General features: G+C 54.2%; 4 protein-coding genes across 4 annotated transcripts; 2 read left to right on the plus strand and 2 right to left on the minus strand.

The window, feature by feature from the left end:
- Window positions 1-695: 695 nt before the first annotated feature.
- C8A04DRAFT_37327 (uncharacterized protein) lies at window positions 696-2455 on the plus strand (the record flags this gene model as incomplete). The annotated part of the gene is made up of 4 exons (XM_062783836.1): window positions 696-809; window positions 893-1324; window positions 1396-2282; window positions 2392-2455. 4 exons carry the CDS (start codon window positions 696-698, stop codon window positions 2453-2455), a joined length of 1497 nt encoding a protein of 498 aa, XP_062636898.1.
- An 874-nt stretch (window positions 2456-3329) lies between these two features.
- On the minus strand, window positions 3330-5157 carry C8A04DRAFT_28720 (uncharacterized protein; the record flags this gene model as incomplete). The annotated part of the gene is made up of 3 exons (XM_062780757.1): window positions 3330-4113; window positions 4187-4373; window positions 4899-5157. The coding sequence occupies 3 exons, from the start codon at window positions 5155-5157 to the stop codon at window positions 3330-3332; spliced, it is 1230 nt and encodes a 409-aa protein (XP_062636899.1).
- A 3022-nt stretch (window positions 5158-8179) lies between these two features.
- On the minus strand, window positions 8180-8712 carry C8A04DRAFT_37329 (uncharacterized protein; the record flags this gene model as incomplete). Its single annotated transcript, XM_062783837.1, has 2 exons — window positions 8180-8353; window positions 8422-8712. 2 exons carry the CDS (start codon window positions 8710-8712, stop codon window positions 8180-8182), a joined length of 465 nt encoding a protein of 154 aa, XP_062636900.1.
- A 4979-nt stretch (window positions 8713-13691) lies between these two features.
- On the plus strand, window positions 13692-15334 carry C8A04DRAFT_12298 (tyrosine phosphatase family-domain-containing protein; the record flags this gene model as incomplete). Its single annotated transcript, XM_062777293.1, has 4 exons — window positions 13692-14075; window positions 14482-14629; window positions 14902-15097; window positions 15166-15334. 4 exons carry the CDS (start codon window positions 13692-13694, stop codon window positions 15332-15334), a joined length of 897 nt encoding a protein of 298 aa, XP_062636901.1.
- Window positions 15335-15442: the final 108 nt, after the last annotated feature.

The following is a 15442-nucleotide window of genomic DNA, read 5'->3' on the forward strand; positions in this document are numbered from 1 at the left end:
AGCTGGCTCAGCAAACCGTGTCCTGCAAAACGCGCGGTCACCTGACCGTAGCCCCACCTTCCCACTTGTGAGCTCAACAAGGGTTGTGGTTGGCTAGAAACTTCCCCACTCCTAACGTCCCCCTGCAGCAAACCACGGATGAACGATTGGTTTAACGCCCACAAGACCCAACGGCAGCAGGCTTCTTCAGGACAGAGACCCGGTTTGAGCTGGTGCAACCGAAACCGCCACTGAAGGAATCAATTCCATGCCCACTCTGCGACTCCGTTTCGGCCCCCTCTTCGTGCTCCAAATTTCAAGCAATAGGCAGGCAATGCAGACTCGACGGGAGCGCAGTCACGGACCTGCAGCTCTTGGCCGTGGACGCAAGGACCGAGTGTCTTATTAAATACTGCGCCACATTACTTTGGTTCAGTCATGTCGGAAAGGAAAATAAACGTCCGGGCCAACTTGCAGGTAGCACAGAGTTCGCTTGGACACATCTAATATTTCCTTCTTGTCTCCAACCTCCGCAATCCTCCGCTTTTCCATCGTCCCGTCATTCAGCGAGTTGAAGCCATTCGTCTCATTCCGGATTTTGTTCGCAATTCGTACCTCCGGCGCGGCCACGACGCCGATATTTCTATCGAGATCATTGTAACTCTTCGCGCGCATAAGGTTCCTTCGTACCATCCACTTAACATCGGGAAGACAACATGCAGTCAATGCAACGACAGTTTGGCAAACTCATGAGCAAGGGGCCAGGGGAAAATGCCAAAGTTGCAGTTCTGCTCAACGACTACGAGGATGCCGACAACGTTCTTGCAAAGGTGAGGGGGGTTTACAGAACCAATTAGTTAAAGAGCAATGGTTGAGTTTTGAGCATAGCATCACTAACAAGGCCCCCTTTCAGGTCATCGACAATGCGAGGATGTGGAGGGACTCGTGGGCTGCTCTAACCAGCACCCAGCTCCAGATTGTGACCGAATATGAAGGCCTCTATGATCCCATCGCCGGAGCCTCTGACGGACAGTCGCGGCACGCCGTACCGACTCCTGAACTTCAGTTAGAACGCACTTTCAAGCTGAAGGAGGCCTACGCCGAGCTTAATACGGAGCTATCGGGCGAGATGGGCCTAATTGAGGAACACATCCTGAAGCCCGCAACCGACGCCCGAGCTTCCATCGCGCCAATTCGCAAGACCATCAAGAAGCGAGAGAACAAGAGGTTGGACTACGAGAAAGCCCAGGACAAGGCATTGAAGCTTCAGCGGAAGCCAGGCCGGAATGCAAAGGACGAGGCTGCATTAGCGAAAGCCAATGCTGAACTGTCTCGCGCCGGGGAGGTCAGTAAACATCCCTTTATGACTCCTATCAAGCCTCCTAGTACTACGCTAGGAACTAACTTCCCAAACAGGAGTTTGGAATTGCGGACGAGCATCTCAAAGGAACTCTACCACCGATTATCGCCGCAGCCTTCAGTTTGATCCCTCCTCTGGTATCGAACCTAGTCATGATCCAAAACCGGCTCTTGGGACTGTACTACACTACTCTGCATGGGTACTGTGAAGAATACGGGTTCCCGTCCCCCGCTCCGCCCATGGACGACGTAATTGCAACCTGGAACAACGCTTTCAGCCCGATCCGTGGCCAGATCGAAACCATCAGCTTCATCACCCGCGGCAAGGCGATCAACCAACCAGTGACAACTAGCAATGGCTTTCCCCCGAACACAACGCCCCCAGCGTTGACTGGTCCGCGCCGGTCCGCAACGGCCTTGATCTCCGGCCCACAAGCGCGCACCCTTCGGGTTCCGTCCATGCCCCTCGAGCGGACCCGTACCCCGTCCCCATCCTCCTCCGACCGACGGCCCGATTATATGGGCAACGCGACCGACTTTACAACCGCCACCATCCTAGGCGGTGCCGCTGTTAGCCGGTCTGCGAACAGTACCCCGGGCGCATACCACTACCAGCAGCAGCAACAACAACAACGACCGGACTATTTTACCTCACCATCCCCTTCCGCCATCGCCGCCGCTGCCGCAGCAGCCACCTCACCAGCTTTCTCCTCTCGGGCTTCCACCCCCGGCACTGCCAACGGGATGCCATCATCAGCTATCGCCGCTGCAGCGCTCGGTAAGAAGAAGCCGCCTCCGCCCCCGCCGAAACGGGTCGGCTTGTCCAAGCCCGAGGAGTGGGTTGTCGCCCGGTACGCATTTTCCAGCCAGGGCAGTGGGGACTTGTCGTTTCAGGAAGGAGATCGGATTAAAGTGATGAAAAAGACGGAGACGGATCAGGATTGGTACGTGATTATTTCCCCTGGTATCCCCTCTTTTTTGGATCATCTCTTCCATCCCTCCCCTAGTGGAAAAGAAATAGGTCGCTAACCAAGAATCGGTTCGAAACCACAGGTGGGTTGGTGAACTAGGAGGCGTACAAGGCAATTTTCCGGCCAATTACTGTCAGCCCCTTTAATGACGTGTCGGTGTGGAATTAACGATGAGTATCGACCCGGTAGTTTCCAATTTTCTTTTTGATATTTTTTGCGTCCCATATTGGCCTACTATTACTCCCATTTAATATCACATTTTCAAGGGACTTGGCGGGGCTATACAGGCATATTTGGGTACCTGAACTACTTACTGCGGTAGTAGCGAACTAATGGGTTTTTGGTTTTCCCTTTTTTTTTATCGTTATTGGGGGGGTTCTACGCAACGGACAACAACGGGGATTCATCGAATAAATCCCGGCGGGGGCAGAACGCAGTTAACTCATGACTTATGACCAAGGGTTGGCAGCTAAGGCTATCTTTTTTAGCCTAGGGCAGAGTATCCCATAAAATAATAGCATCATGCCAGCTTCATCCTTCATTTTGTTTTGGCGTAATTCTACCTGCTGGATCTTGTTCCGTTTTTTTCTACTGAATGGTCATCAGTCTAATATCCACAGTAAAGGGGTCACGGCAAACCGTTCCAGTTGAGACAAGATCAAAGTGAAGTGAACTTGAATTGAATGGAGTCGATTCAAAGTTTTTATCATCCGCTCCATCCCCCGAAAAAACACAAAAGACGCCGCCCCGTAGTCAGACGCATGCGCTGTTGCATGAATACCCTATTGGTTCATAGCCCTTACACAACATATCCCCCCCTTTCCACCGTCTATCATTGGGTATCATGGTTCCTGCGCTCCCTCCACAAGTAGAAGCGGTAGACCAAAAAAAAGGGAACCAAAAAAATAAAATAAAAAGAGGAACACCGGTCGCTCATCCCGATTACGCTGCGTTGCACGGAACGGATGGTTCCCCAACGGGCCAGTTGGCCCACGCTAATTCATCTGCATTTCCAAAACATCAAATCGAAGCAGTCGTCATCTCGCTCGGCGACAGGGCTACATCATGCCGAAAAAACGGCCCCTTTCCACCGGCCTCAACATCCACAGGCGCGCCCAAACTCAGATAACTATCCGCCTCTAGCGACATGGGAGTAACCGGGCCGGGACTGCCGACAGGCTCCAAGCGCGGCGAGCGCGGCTTGTGCGTCTTGAGGAACGTCGTGGCGAGGTGGCCTTGGGGTAGAGTCAACCCACGCAACGACGAGGCGATGGAGGATCCGGAGCCGCCGGAGCCTGCCGAGCCGCTGCTGACGATGAGCGCGTTGGCGGCCATCGCGGCCTGCGCAATCATGTCGCGTTGGTACTGTTGAAGCCGCCGCTTGACGTCGGAACCTGGTCGTTGGGCGTGCGGGGAAGATGGGTTGGAGTCTTGGGACTTGGGCACTTGAGGCTCGGAGTGAGCCCCGGCCGTGGTAGGTCGACTCGGTGGACCTTTGCCGTGGCGCCGTTCCCAGTTGGAGGGGTAGTACTTCCCCAAAGGTAGTACCACATCATCGTGAAGACCGGTGGGGTTGTAGGATGAAATGGGAGTATCTGGGGAGGTTACTGTGCTCAAGGTGTTGGTTGGCTTTCCTCGGGTAGGCCGTGGGTTATGAGCAGACGAGAAGGAGCTGGGCTCGACGCTAGGTTGGCAAGACTCGGCGGCCCGTTGTACAGAACTTCGTCGGGCCATGTCGGTGTCGACCTGGAAGGGGTGTGGAATGTGAACGCGGGGCTCTTCTTCGTGGAGCGGAAAGTATCCGCTGTGTAACAACGAGTGTCAGTGGCTCGTTTCCATCCTAGCATAGAACATACAGGTGATATGATGGAACATACCCAGGAAGATCACCTCTTGCGGACAGCGGTTCCAATGGGGTGCTAGTTTCAGCTGATGTGGTCGACACAGACTTGCGGTTCACAGGCACATCAATAGCGGTTGTTGGCCCAGATTTAGAATTCGCGATTCTCAAAAGGCTTGGCGACACTGGCTTGTTGGTCGAGTCTCGGGGGCGAGAGGGGACTTCTTTTTAAGAGAGCCGGTCAGCATCATTTATTAAAAGAAAGGAAAAGCCAGGCCATCCACGAAATTCGGGGATCCATTCCTAGGTCAGGCACCAGGCCGCCCAGGAACCGGCTGTAGTGATCCATTAAAGGGCTTCCATCACAGCCGTTGAGCGCCTATGACGCAGTGGGTGTGACCCCGGACACTGTCAACACAGGCCAGGGTGGGGGGTCCCACACTGGCCGCACCAACCCCATGGGAAGGCTGGGGCTGAGGGGCAAATCCTGGGAATCCTCCCAAAAGCCCCACAATCGCCCTGTCAATCCCCAAAAACAGAGGTTTCAACCAAGCGCTGTCTCACTTGTAAACAGCGGGCAACCTAGAAACTCCAAAATGCAAAAAAAAAAAAAAAAAAAAAAAAAAAACAAAGGGATCGAGAGTTCGGGGTAAGTGGATAATCGTCGAACGATGCAGACGGTCACACGACACGGCCGAAACAACAATTGCGGAGAAACGAAGGAAATGACAGGAAGAAGATCGACGGACCTTTGCCAAGGAGCAGGCCATTTCGAGCGGCGGCCGGGTCCGTCGCAAGCCGCGAAAACATGACTCGGGGCGGGACTGTCGTCTCGTGCGCCGGCGTTTGCACGGGAGACAGGACAAACGGGTCCTCCGACGCATGCGAGCGGGGCGACGAGTTGGAGAGGTGTGACGCTTCCGACGAGCTGGAAGCTGCCCGCTGCGGGTGGATTGGCCGTCTCGGGGTGGGCAAAGGGAGTCGGAGAGAGTGAGCGCGGCTAGCCATTTTCGGCGATGGCGAGGGCAATGAAACAACAAGATGAGACAACGTAATCGTAGTCGGACGTCGTAAGGTTGGAAATGTGATCATGCCTAGGACGTTGCGGGGTGTCTTAGTACATGGGCAAGGCAAGACTTGGGGGGAGTCGTCGAATTTAAGACTTGAGAAGGGGAAAGAGGAAGGATAAAGGGGAAGAGAAAAGATGATGTGGAAACGGGTGAATGCAGTGGTGTGGTGTGTGGACAACGTATTCCTGTGGCTCAGTCGACCTTGGGTAGATAGGCGTGATAGGTAGGTAGGTAGGTATGTATGAGTGCGTTCTTCAGCGACCCCATGCATAACTTACGTAGAGTGACGAGTGGTCGCCTCGAATTCCGTTTGGACCCTCTCTGAACGTCCTTTTTGTTTGCTTTGACGCAGTGGTGGGTTGACTCAATACCCCAATACCAGTTCGCAGAACTGATGTTTATACGTTAGGAAACAGCCTTACTCTGGCGTGTTGTTCTTTTTCGGTCGTCCACTAGTGATAACAACACCCAGGCGATGAGTTTTTAATCCTTCTGTCAAGCGGGGGAGATTCATCCGTCACTGCCGCCTATTCTCCCAAGTCGGTCGTGGGTCTCAGGGCTTCAGCACCGTAAATCCACGGAAAGGGAGGCGGGCGAAGGGTTTCATGGGGTCTCGAAAAAGATGGTCAGTCCGGCGGTTGCGGGTCGTAGTTCGGGCTCGATGGGGCCAGTCGAGAGTGCATGGCAAGGTGATTGAAGATGGGAATTAGGAAAAAAAGGTTCAAAAAGAAGCGGCGTTTGCGCTGTGGGCACCCGCTTGGGTTCATATCCGTTTGCGACCCAGCTTGCCAGGCAGGACCAGGACACTTTGGCTGGGGGGCGGATGATCAGATCCCTTTCCTGTTCATCTTCTCCTCACCTTCCCTGCGAACGACCAGGATGACGACCTGCCCCACCCCACAACCAACCCTGCGAGCCTCCCCAAGCACCCACAAAGGTGTGAATCTTCTGGACCCTGCCGTCTGAATCCAGGGTCTGGAGGGATTGATGGAGGGGTAAAGGAGGGGCGAAAATGAGGGCGAGAAGTTCATACGTTCCACAGACACTACTAGTGTGTAGAGTACTGGATGTAGCGGTGTCTTTAGAGACCACCTCAAGTCGCGCGAGCACTTCTTGACGGTTGAGCTGCAGAACTAGCGGCGGGAACTGGCAGCGTCCTGGAGCCACATGATGACATGTCTAGGTTGTTGCTGAGAGGAACGTGCCGAACGTCCGAAAAGGGCCCACACTCACAGACAAAGCAAACGCTGGGCGAGCGCAGTCAAGACAACGAACAACGCGAGATGCCACGAAATGGGGGTCGTGGAGTAAGTACTGGGTACTTTGACAAACGCACACTCGCAAACGCACACACACACACACACCATCGGGACATACACTTTATAGGACGGCTGGGAAATGTATGTTGACGCCATGGGTGTGACTGGCAACGGGCCGGTATATCAAGAGAGTGTGATCGGGCTCGACGGGAACAGGCTTCCACAGGGTTGTTGCAGGCGTGGCCGCCGCCGTGTTTCCCCGGCCGCATGCGGGAATCGCTTCGCCAAAAGACTTCCGGTTACTACATCGTAGTGTAGTGGTGTGGTGAGGCGTGTGGAAATTGATACCCTAAGCGCTGATCACCGCAAGACTCAGACCAACTTGGGGCAGCTTTTAGTTGCAGCAAGGCAACCCTCACTGCGGTACCACTCCACCCTGCTCTTCGCGGCATCCCGCATAAAAGAGGTATAAACGGTGTGGCAGAATAACTAGTTCATCTCTGAAAATCCATGGCCGGCCAGGTGAGTGCTGCGCTGCTGAAGAGGGTGTTCCCGGGGAAGCAAAGATAAGGTGACCAAGTTTGGGGGTCCAGCGACAGCTCTTCGGAAAAAAACACGAAATAAAAATAAACAAAATCCCGAGCTGGCAAACGATTGTCGTCGGCAAGGCACCCGTGCTTGGTGTTTCAGACCCAAGCCACTGACCAACAACGACCGCGCCAACTTTTTTCTCAACAGCGACCAGCAGTTGCTGTTGATCGCGCAGATCGTTGTCCGGCTCTGCCCCGAGACATTTGCCCCATGCCCGCAAGCGTAACGTTGTTGTTTTTGACAAAGCAATCAAAAAGTTCTTCACGGAGCGCCTAGCAAAAGGCCGCAAAGCCGTGAGATGCCTTTGCTGATCTTGCGCCTTTTCACGATAGGGCCGTGGGAGAGGGGATAAAAGGGTGGGGAGGAAAGGCGTGAAAAAGATGATAAAAGGCAAAGTGAGGTGGGCCTTCTCGCATCCCATGGATCACCGCCTTGGCACAAGAGTTCTGCACTTTTGCCCCATCTCGACAAGCCGCCAGCCGCGCCAAATCGTCAAATAAACGGCCATCTATTCGCAGAATTTTATCCCAAAATGTCGCGCCATCTATGCCCCCGCCAGCCTAAGCGACCTTGGGCCACGCTTGCCACAGTCCATCGGAGAGAACATGAGATGCTGGGTGCTTGTCCAGCGAGAGAAATGCTCAGCAAAATGACGTCAGTTGAACCACCAAAATCGCCGGCCGGCCCCCCAAAATAACATCTTCAACGGCTCGGCTTATGCCCCACAGCTTGACAGAATTACTCTGGTAGGAATTCCCCGTTTTCGTCTGCCCGTGTTTTGCCATTACAACTTGACGAGGGTGTGGGATATGCGCTTTAAATCCTTTTTAAAGTATATGCTGATTGATATTGGGTATGCCTCATTCTCTCTTTAAATATTAAAGTAATTACAATATACATACGTTAAAATCAAGGGTATTAAAATCCAAAACGTCCGCCGTCCTGATTGCATTATATCATCGCTTGCTCGAAGCAACCTCCATTTCCTCGTCGTTGATTGCATCCCCGAAACGCCAAGCGGTGTAACGGTATGGTTCATTGGTTTCTCGTCGACATTTGGCGTCGCACATCATTAGTGTCGTTGTTGTCCCTCGCCTGTGACGCACTCACTCAAACCCTCGCGCGGCTGGTGAAGCGGCTGCGTCGCTCCCTGTGGCCCCACCAGTAGATGAAGTGTGCAAGGACACCAATGAGCCAGAGAAGCGCGCTCGCAAGGACAACCCACACAGCGTTCTTCATGCGCTGAATGTCGCCATTTCCCTCCGGGTCCTCGTGAATGTACATCTGAACAATTGTCAGCCATCATCATTAACCCCTAGGGCAACCCTCCAAGAGGGGGAAGGAAAACTTACTTTGCCGAACAAGCCGAACAGGGCGATCCAGAGAATGAAGAGAACCAAGTTCCACGCCCAGACCAGCGCAAACCGGAGAATGTAGGGAATGCAGTAGAGAATGCTCGTCAGGGCCGCGAGCCCGCCGACGACCTCTGCGTAGACCCATTTCCCATCAGCCGCGACACCGGCCTTGCGGGCGCGATCTAGGTCGATGCCATACAGCGCGCAGACGGTGATGGCGAGAACAAACTGGCCGAAATGGAGGAGTGAAAAGAGCAGGTAGCCCAGCGAGATGCTACCGAGAGCCATTTCTGGTGTGTTGGGCGGTCGGGGTTTTGGGTGATTGGGGTTAGGGTTTTTTTGTGGATCGCTTTTGTTGCGGAGGAGATATCGCGGCTCCAAGGGCGAATCGTGAATCGCTGGGCGGAAAACTTGTGTCGCTGCGGCGTTGAGGCGCAAATGTTTCCTCGAGGCGAAGCAATGGAAGCAGGTGAAGAACGGTGTCTGTTGCTGCCCAGAAGCGGTTGGGAAAGGGAGGGAAAACCTTTCCTCTCGGTGATGGGGGAAAGGAAATACTCGCAGGTTTAGCGCTGGCGCCAAGCAGGGAGATCGTAGCGACGATCGGCAGCGACGCTGGCCGAAACAGTTTAAGCCTCTTCACACGAATAGCCTGCCACACTGTGATAGACATACAAGTGTACACTGCTCGGATTTTCGAGAACCTTTTTCCTCAGTGTTAGCGAAGTTCCCTTGGAATGCGACGGGCCATTTCCCCGGGTGTTTTCATCTGATATTCTTGAAACAGGTCCAGCTGTCTGGGAACGGTGATGACGTCGGTGAATCCAGGCCCAGGCTTGCCAGGGTCAATGCCGACGGGACCAAGGTGCTGGTTGGCGTTGCGGCCCGAGCGTCTCGTGGTCTCCACCTATCCTTAATCAGCGGCTGCTCATTGCTCCAGTGTCCGATCGGATCTGTCTAAGCCTTAACCACACAACAACACCGAGATCCATACACCGGCACCGAGATCCCTATTTTGCGCTGACGGCCTGAACTCAGCCTTTTCAAGCCAAGGATTGATCTAAGCTTAGCCCCTAGACCTCTCACACGGTAAATGTGTTCCTTGCGATAGGATATTTGCGGAAGACCGATGGTTTAGCAAGCAAATGGGAGCTGAGCGTAACTCTCGTCGCGCCCTCCCACATCGAAAAAGTAGCTAGGTTTGTAGCTCGGGGCCTTTGCAGAGCCTCCCACGGCACGGACTGTCCTTCAAAAAGTTTTCGCTAAAACCAGATCCCTGAAGGAATGCTTTCCCTTACAGGCCGGGCTCAACCGCCTGCCTAGGTCCATACCTCATGTCCCTCTATGCTCCTCCGTCGGGCAACAAGTCCCACAAGACCCATGTTATCGTTGCCCGGTGTCTGCGTCTCGCTTGATACAAGGCCCACCAGGCTGCGCTGAAACTCATTTCAGCCGCTCTAGGCGAACAAAGCCTACAGTTGTGCGTATCGCCAGCAACCACTACTGCTCGGTCGGCCCAATGGAGCTTTTTTTGGTACCCAAGGTCTTAGGAATGAACGAGGCTCTGCTTCCAAAGAACAAAACGGCGTGATCCAAGGCTAGACAAAGCTGAATTAGAACGGGAACTCCGATGGTCAAATATCAAGTGGCCAAGTCCCCTCTCTGTTCTCACTCCGGTTCTCGTCGAGTATCACCGACGGTGTTAGAAAATGCGCTGCGGGACGATGGTTTCCCTCTCATCCCACCGAAGTCTGGGTGGATTCCCTCTCCCTAGGCGCGGGTGAGCCCCTCAAGGTTTTGTCCCAATAATTCTTGTATCGCCACGGCAATAACCCCGCTAGCACCTTGCCGACCGAAGGTTAGCAATCACGTTTGCTCGAGCACCGCGGATCGTACCACCGCCAATAGCTGAACCGATGCCCGTCCTGCCGATTCTCACAAGGAAGACACACAGACCAGCATCCTGATTTAGATCCGCACGCATGCCCCGGGGCCTGGACGTTTTGGGGTCATCGAGTATGGGGATTGAATCTACAATCGGCCCCCTGTCCCCCCGCCCGGATCCCGGATGCTGGCCAACAGCACCAGTTACGGGCCTTGAAATGGTATTGTCCAGAACGGCGTTAACGGAAATGGTATGTTGATCTCTAGAGTGCCAGTGTTCTAGAGCCCTAATGCTGACTAGTTAAAAGTACACAGGCAATTTTAAAGCTCGATGACTCCCTTGTCGGGTCATCCCCAGTTCCGCCCTTTTGCTGGCGGAACGGCGGAACCAATTTGCAATTGTCAGGCTTTTTGGGGGGCTTCTTTTGCCTTCTTGTCGCAGTTTGGCTGAGCCCGCCGCAAGCGCCCACTTGAACAGCGGAAGACCTCTCTACCCCTGTCTTGGCTCGTCATCACCGAGTGATTACGAGGTCCGCTCAAATCTTCCTGACTCTCTTTTGTTTCTTCTGATGTGGCGCAATAACACACACCTAGGTATCTCTCTCTCGGTTGACAGAGAGCGGATTGTTCCTGTCCAACCCACCGTGCTAGGATTTCGGTCTGGTCCCATCGACGGCACGCCGGCCGGGCGAACAGGAGCATCCGATCAGTTTCCTCGGCACGCTAGTCACGAATTCGACGTTCTGGCTGCTCATGCCAACGTCCAGGAACCTTCCTGGGCCTGTCCTTAGGTCTAGGATTCTCGGAGACGATGTTTGGATCACCTCGTCATGGCGTTCCGAACGCTTTCGATAGGTTGCCCCTACCGAAAAAAACATCGCTGTGCGTGCGGTTCCAGGATGTGACGGGTGGGAAGAAGTTGCCTTAGGACACAGGAAGTGGTTTGGGAACGGACTTAAAAAGGAGGGTAAATCCGCTTCAGTGTTCTGGCGAGATGTAGAGTCAAGAGACAACAGACAGCAAGCCTAGGCAATCTACTTGAGCTTCATTGATCTAGACGCAAAAGCAGCACTGCTAAACAGAACTCCTCTCTTTGACATTTACAAAGATGCCTAACAACGCCGTACGTCCGACCCCAAACACTCATCTTCTCCCATTCACTTCCCTCTCCTCCCGAGCCCCAAACTCACATTCTTTTTGTCGCCCCCTTTCCCCCTTCCTCACTACTGACCTGTTCACCACCGATAGACCGCCACCCTCGTCAAGCAGATCATCTGGGTCTGCTGCCAGTGCAAACAGTACAGCACGGTCTTCGGCCACGTCCAATGCATCAGCTGCCAACATGTCTTTAGCGAGGACTGCTGCACTCAGGACAAGGTGTACATCGACCCCACCGTCTGAGTCGAACCACGCAAGACGACTAGCAGCAGCAACAGCAGCCACAAACAAGTAACCGCAAGTAGCAGCACGCAGCAGCGATGACTTTTGTTGGGCTCAGACGACGGCCGAGCAAGATGCGGCCCGGACAGGGGAGCACCCGAGGACTACCGGCTAGAAGGTGGGGGTAGGAAGAACAGCAGCAGGGGATGATGGGTTGAGGATATTTCTTTTTGGTTTCTTTTTTGTCTTCCTTTTTTGTTTCTTTTTATCATGTTCCGGGGGGCTGGTTTCCCTGGCGCAGGAAAACTTGGGCACGAGCACGAGGAGGGGGGACACCGGTTTTGGTCCCTATTGTCGAACGTTTTGGGGCAAGCAGGGGAGAAAGAGATGGATCCCTTGCCTCCAGGGCTGGATTCGGGCAAACAAGCCAGACGGACGGGCGGGAGCGGGCCGTTTGACTTGGGGGGAGAAGCTGGGTTCTGGCTCTCAAGCCGGGGGTAATTCTGTCAATACAGGGGTAGGACTTTTTCCACGTCGTGTGTGTATCTCTTATCATTTCCTTATTGTTTCGGAGGTCTTTTTCTGCAAAAACACACCTTTCGGATCTTAGCCACTCGTTTCGTGTCATCTGTCTCTTTTGTCTCGTCATCTGCGTTCTCTTTTCTCTTTTCTCTTTTCTCTTAGTTACTTCTGGAATGTCTTGGCTGTGGGTATCCATATCCCTACGATAAAGGTTTTGTGTTGGGGGAGAAGGTCGCTTCAGGTGGCCGCATTGCAAGGATTATTTGAAGCTGGTCTGAAGATTTTTGTTGAGCAAAGTGCAGAAATAGCATCCCCTCCAATTCTAAGCATTATCGTTACGTCTAGATAACCGCGAGACGTGACCCTTTGGTTTCTACTTTTTTTTACGAGATACTGCTGGATCTGACGAGGTTACGTTGAATGCCAGGGGCAGATCTGTCCCTGGAATTTCCGCTGAGGGGAAAGCCAAAGAGACGCCACTGTTTGAACATTCTTCCCAGTGGCATGGTCCCGGGAATCTCGAACGGGGCAGATCCACAAGGTTAACTCGTAAGGCAGGCAGGGGGTAGTCCTGCCTGGAGGTCAAAGCACTCGCGGGCTCTCGAATCGGGCAACGATGGACCGGTGACCACGGCTTTCACCGATTTCTCCCCGAACGTTGCGGCGTTGAAGAGGGGTGATTTGTTTACTTTATTTTTATTTTGTTTTTTCCCCCGTTGATTGTCGCGGAGGTTCCTTTACGCGACGTTGATTGGCCAATCCTCCTTGTGGGGCCCACCGTGAGGCTGAACGAGGTTGCGTCCAGGACAGTGGGGTCCGGGGTTCGAAGCGGTTGTTGGCACTGGTCGAGAATCTTCGACCTGCTGACTTCCCAGGGAGCCAGGCAAGCCAGGGACTCCAGGGAGCCAGATGAGACAAGTCTTTCCCTTTCATCACCAGAGTGGAGTGACCGCGCAGGTGATGTCTTGAGCCAATTTCCCCGGGGCCCGGAGACTCAGCGCTCGGGCAGGTTTGCCCGGTGCCTACCGGGCGGTACCTTCCCAGCAGATGAGCTTGCGTGCCCCGATGCTCACCCCACCTGCACCTTCCTCCGTCGGTAGTTAGTGTGTGTATGTACACTAAACCCAATCGCCCACCTTAAGTTGCTACGGTACATACAACACCATCGCTTTGCTGTGGGCGCTGCACTCCACTATGAACTGAGCCTGCCAAGACAACACCGCCCTTCTCTTTCCTCCGAGCTCACATTTACAGGTCGGCTGCGCAGGAAATAGGTAACACACCGACAACACACCGAGAAGTTGCCCAGCGACCTTCCCGAGTGTCCGCGGACGACTAGAATCTAAACCCAAAACTGCAGTGGGCTTTCGACTCTCCACTTCCCGACATCGGCTTCGAAACCTTCTTTCTCCTCAACAACTCCCTTCCCCAGAACCAGAAACGTCCATCCTCAGCCACTCGTTCATTTGCCAGCTTGAAACCACATGACGCCGCCAGAATCAGGCCGGGCACCCGCCCTCCCAAGCTTGCCCTCGCCCCCTTTCATCCACGTCCCAGGTCTCCCTAACCTGCGCGATGCGGGCGGGTACGCGATTGAGGGGAAACCGGGCAAGGTGGTCCGGCGCGGGGTGCTCTTCCGGTCTGCCGATCTGACCAAGCTCGAAGACGAAGGCATCGCCGTCCTCCGTCCACTGGGCATCACGCACGTCTTCGACCTTCGGTCACAGACCGAGCTAGAACGGGACGGCCACACGGAGGCCAAGACCTGGGAGGGCGCCGCCCGCGTGTTTGTGCCTGTCTTCCTGAACAAGGACTACAGCCCCGAAGCGTTGGCGGTGCGCTTCCGGAATTACAGTGATGGGCCAGAGGTTAGTTAAGCGCGTTTCGAATTTTTGTTGACTGGCCATTCGGTCTGCTGTGCATTTTGTTTGGTTTTCTTGCAATGTTTGCCCTCGGTCTGTCCTGCAGAACGCCCACGAGGCTCGTCACCGTCACCCTTGATTGGGAGGCAGAATATGGATATGCACACATTTATTGAAGTGCGTCGACATCCAATGCTTTTGACCCCGCACGGCACGCTCGCTGCAACACTGCCACCGGGTTTTGCCAGGCCCATCCAATCCAACCATATCCCGCTGTTTCTTTTGCCGTTTCTCGGTAACAGCCTACCCGTATGTGTCATATGCAGGTGCTGCGGCACTGCGGGTAGGCGCAGGATCGGATCTCACATATTGAGCCACACCACAGATACTGACACGTGGATGTGCGACCTAGGGCTTCGTGAAGGCGTACGCCGCCATCCTTGAGTCTGCCGCCGAGCCGGACCATCCACATGCGCCTTTCCGAACGGTGTTCGAGCACATTGCCTCATCCGCGGGGCACCCTTCACCGCTGTTGATTCATTGCACCGCGGGCAAAGACAGTTCGTAACCGTTTTGATCTTTCCCTCACACCACCATGCGAGTCTACACATTTTCATACCCGGCCGTGAGCTCCTGTCTTGATTACTTCATATATGTGATTGTTTGGGCATGAACCGACCGTCTCAGGTGACGGATCGGGGCCGTACAGTCTTGAAGTCACCCCGTCATCCTTCCTACGATGAGTGACCCCCATTGACCCCCAACCCCCACCCTTCCTCCCGTCTTCTCTCTCCCCTGACACCCGGTTCAGCAATTACTTACACCATCACAGGAACCGGCGTTCTCATCGCCTTGATACTTTCCCTCTGCGGCCTCTCGGACGCAACCATCGCCGACGAATATGCGCTGACCGACCTCGGTCTGGCGGCCCGCAAAGAGGGGATTGTGCAGCGCCTGATACGCGACGAGGCGCTGTTTGGGGACAGGAAACGGGCTGAGACGATGGTGGGGGCGAGGTATGTATTTTTGTCCCCCTCTTTGGTAGTCGATCGGGTGTACTCGAGTAACCGGTTTTGCTAACACATAATGATTTCAGCAAGGGAAACATGCTCCTCACACTCTCGCTGATCCGCGAGAAGTACGGCTCTGTCGAGGCGTATGTTGTCAATCATCTTGGGGTGCCGCAGGCCAGCGTGGATCGTGTCCGCGACTACCTTGTTGTTGACCTGGCTGAGGGCGAAGAGCCATTGCAGTGGAAGATCTAGACACTAACTAGGGTTGGGGGGCTTGTTTCTCTTCTTTTTATTTGTCTTTCTCTTCCGTTGGTATCATAGAAGGCGAGCCCGGATTGGTCATTGCAAGAGGTTTGTTAA

This window comes from Dichotomopilus funicola (assembly GCF_033296635.1).
Source record: "Dichotomopilus funicola strain CBS 141.50 unplaced genomic scaffold C8A04scaffold_32, whole genome shotgun sequence".
Lineage (NCBI taxonomy): Eukaryota > Fungi > Ascomycota > Sordariomycetes > Sordariales > Chaetomiaceae > Dichotomopilus > Dichotomopilus funicola.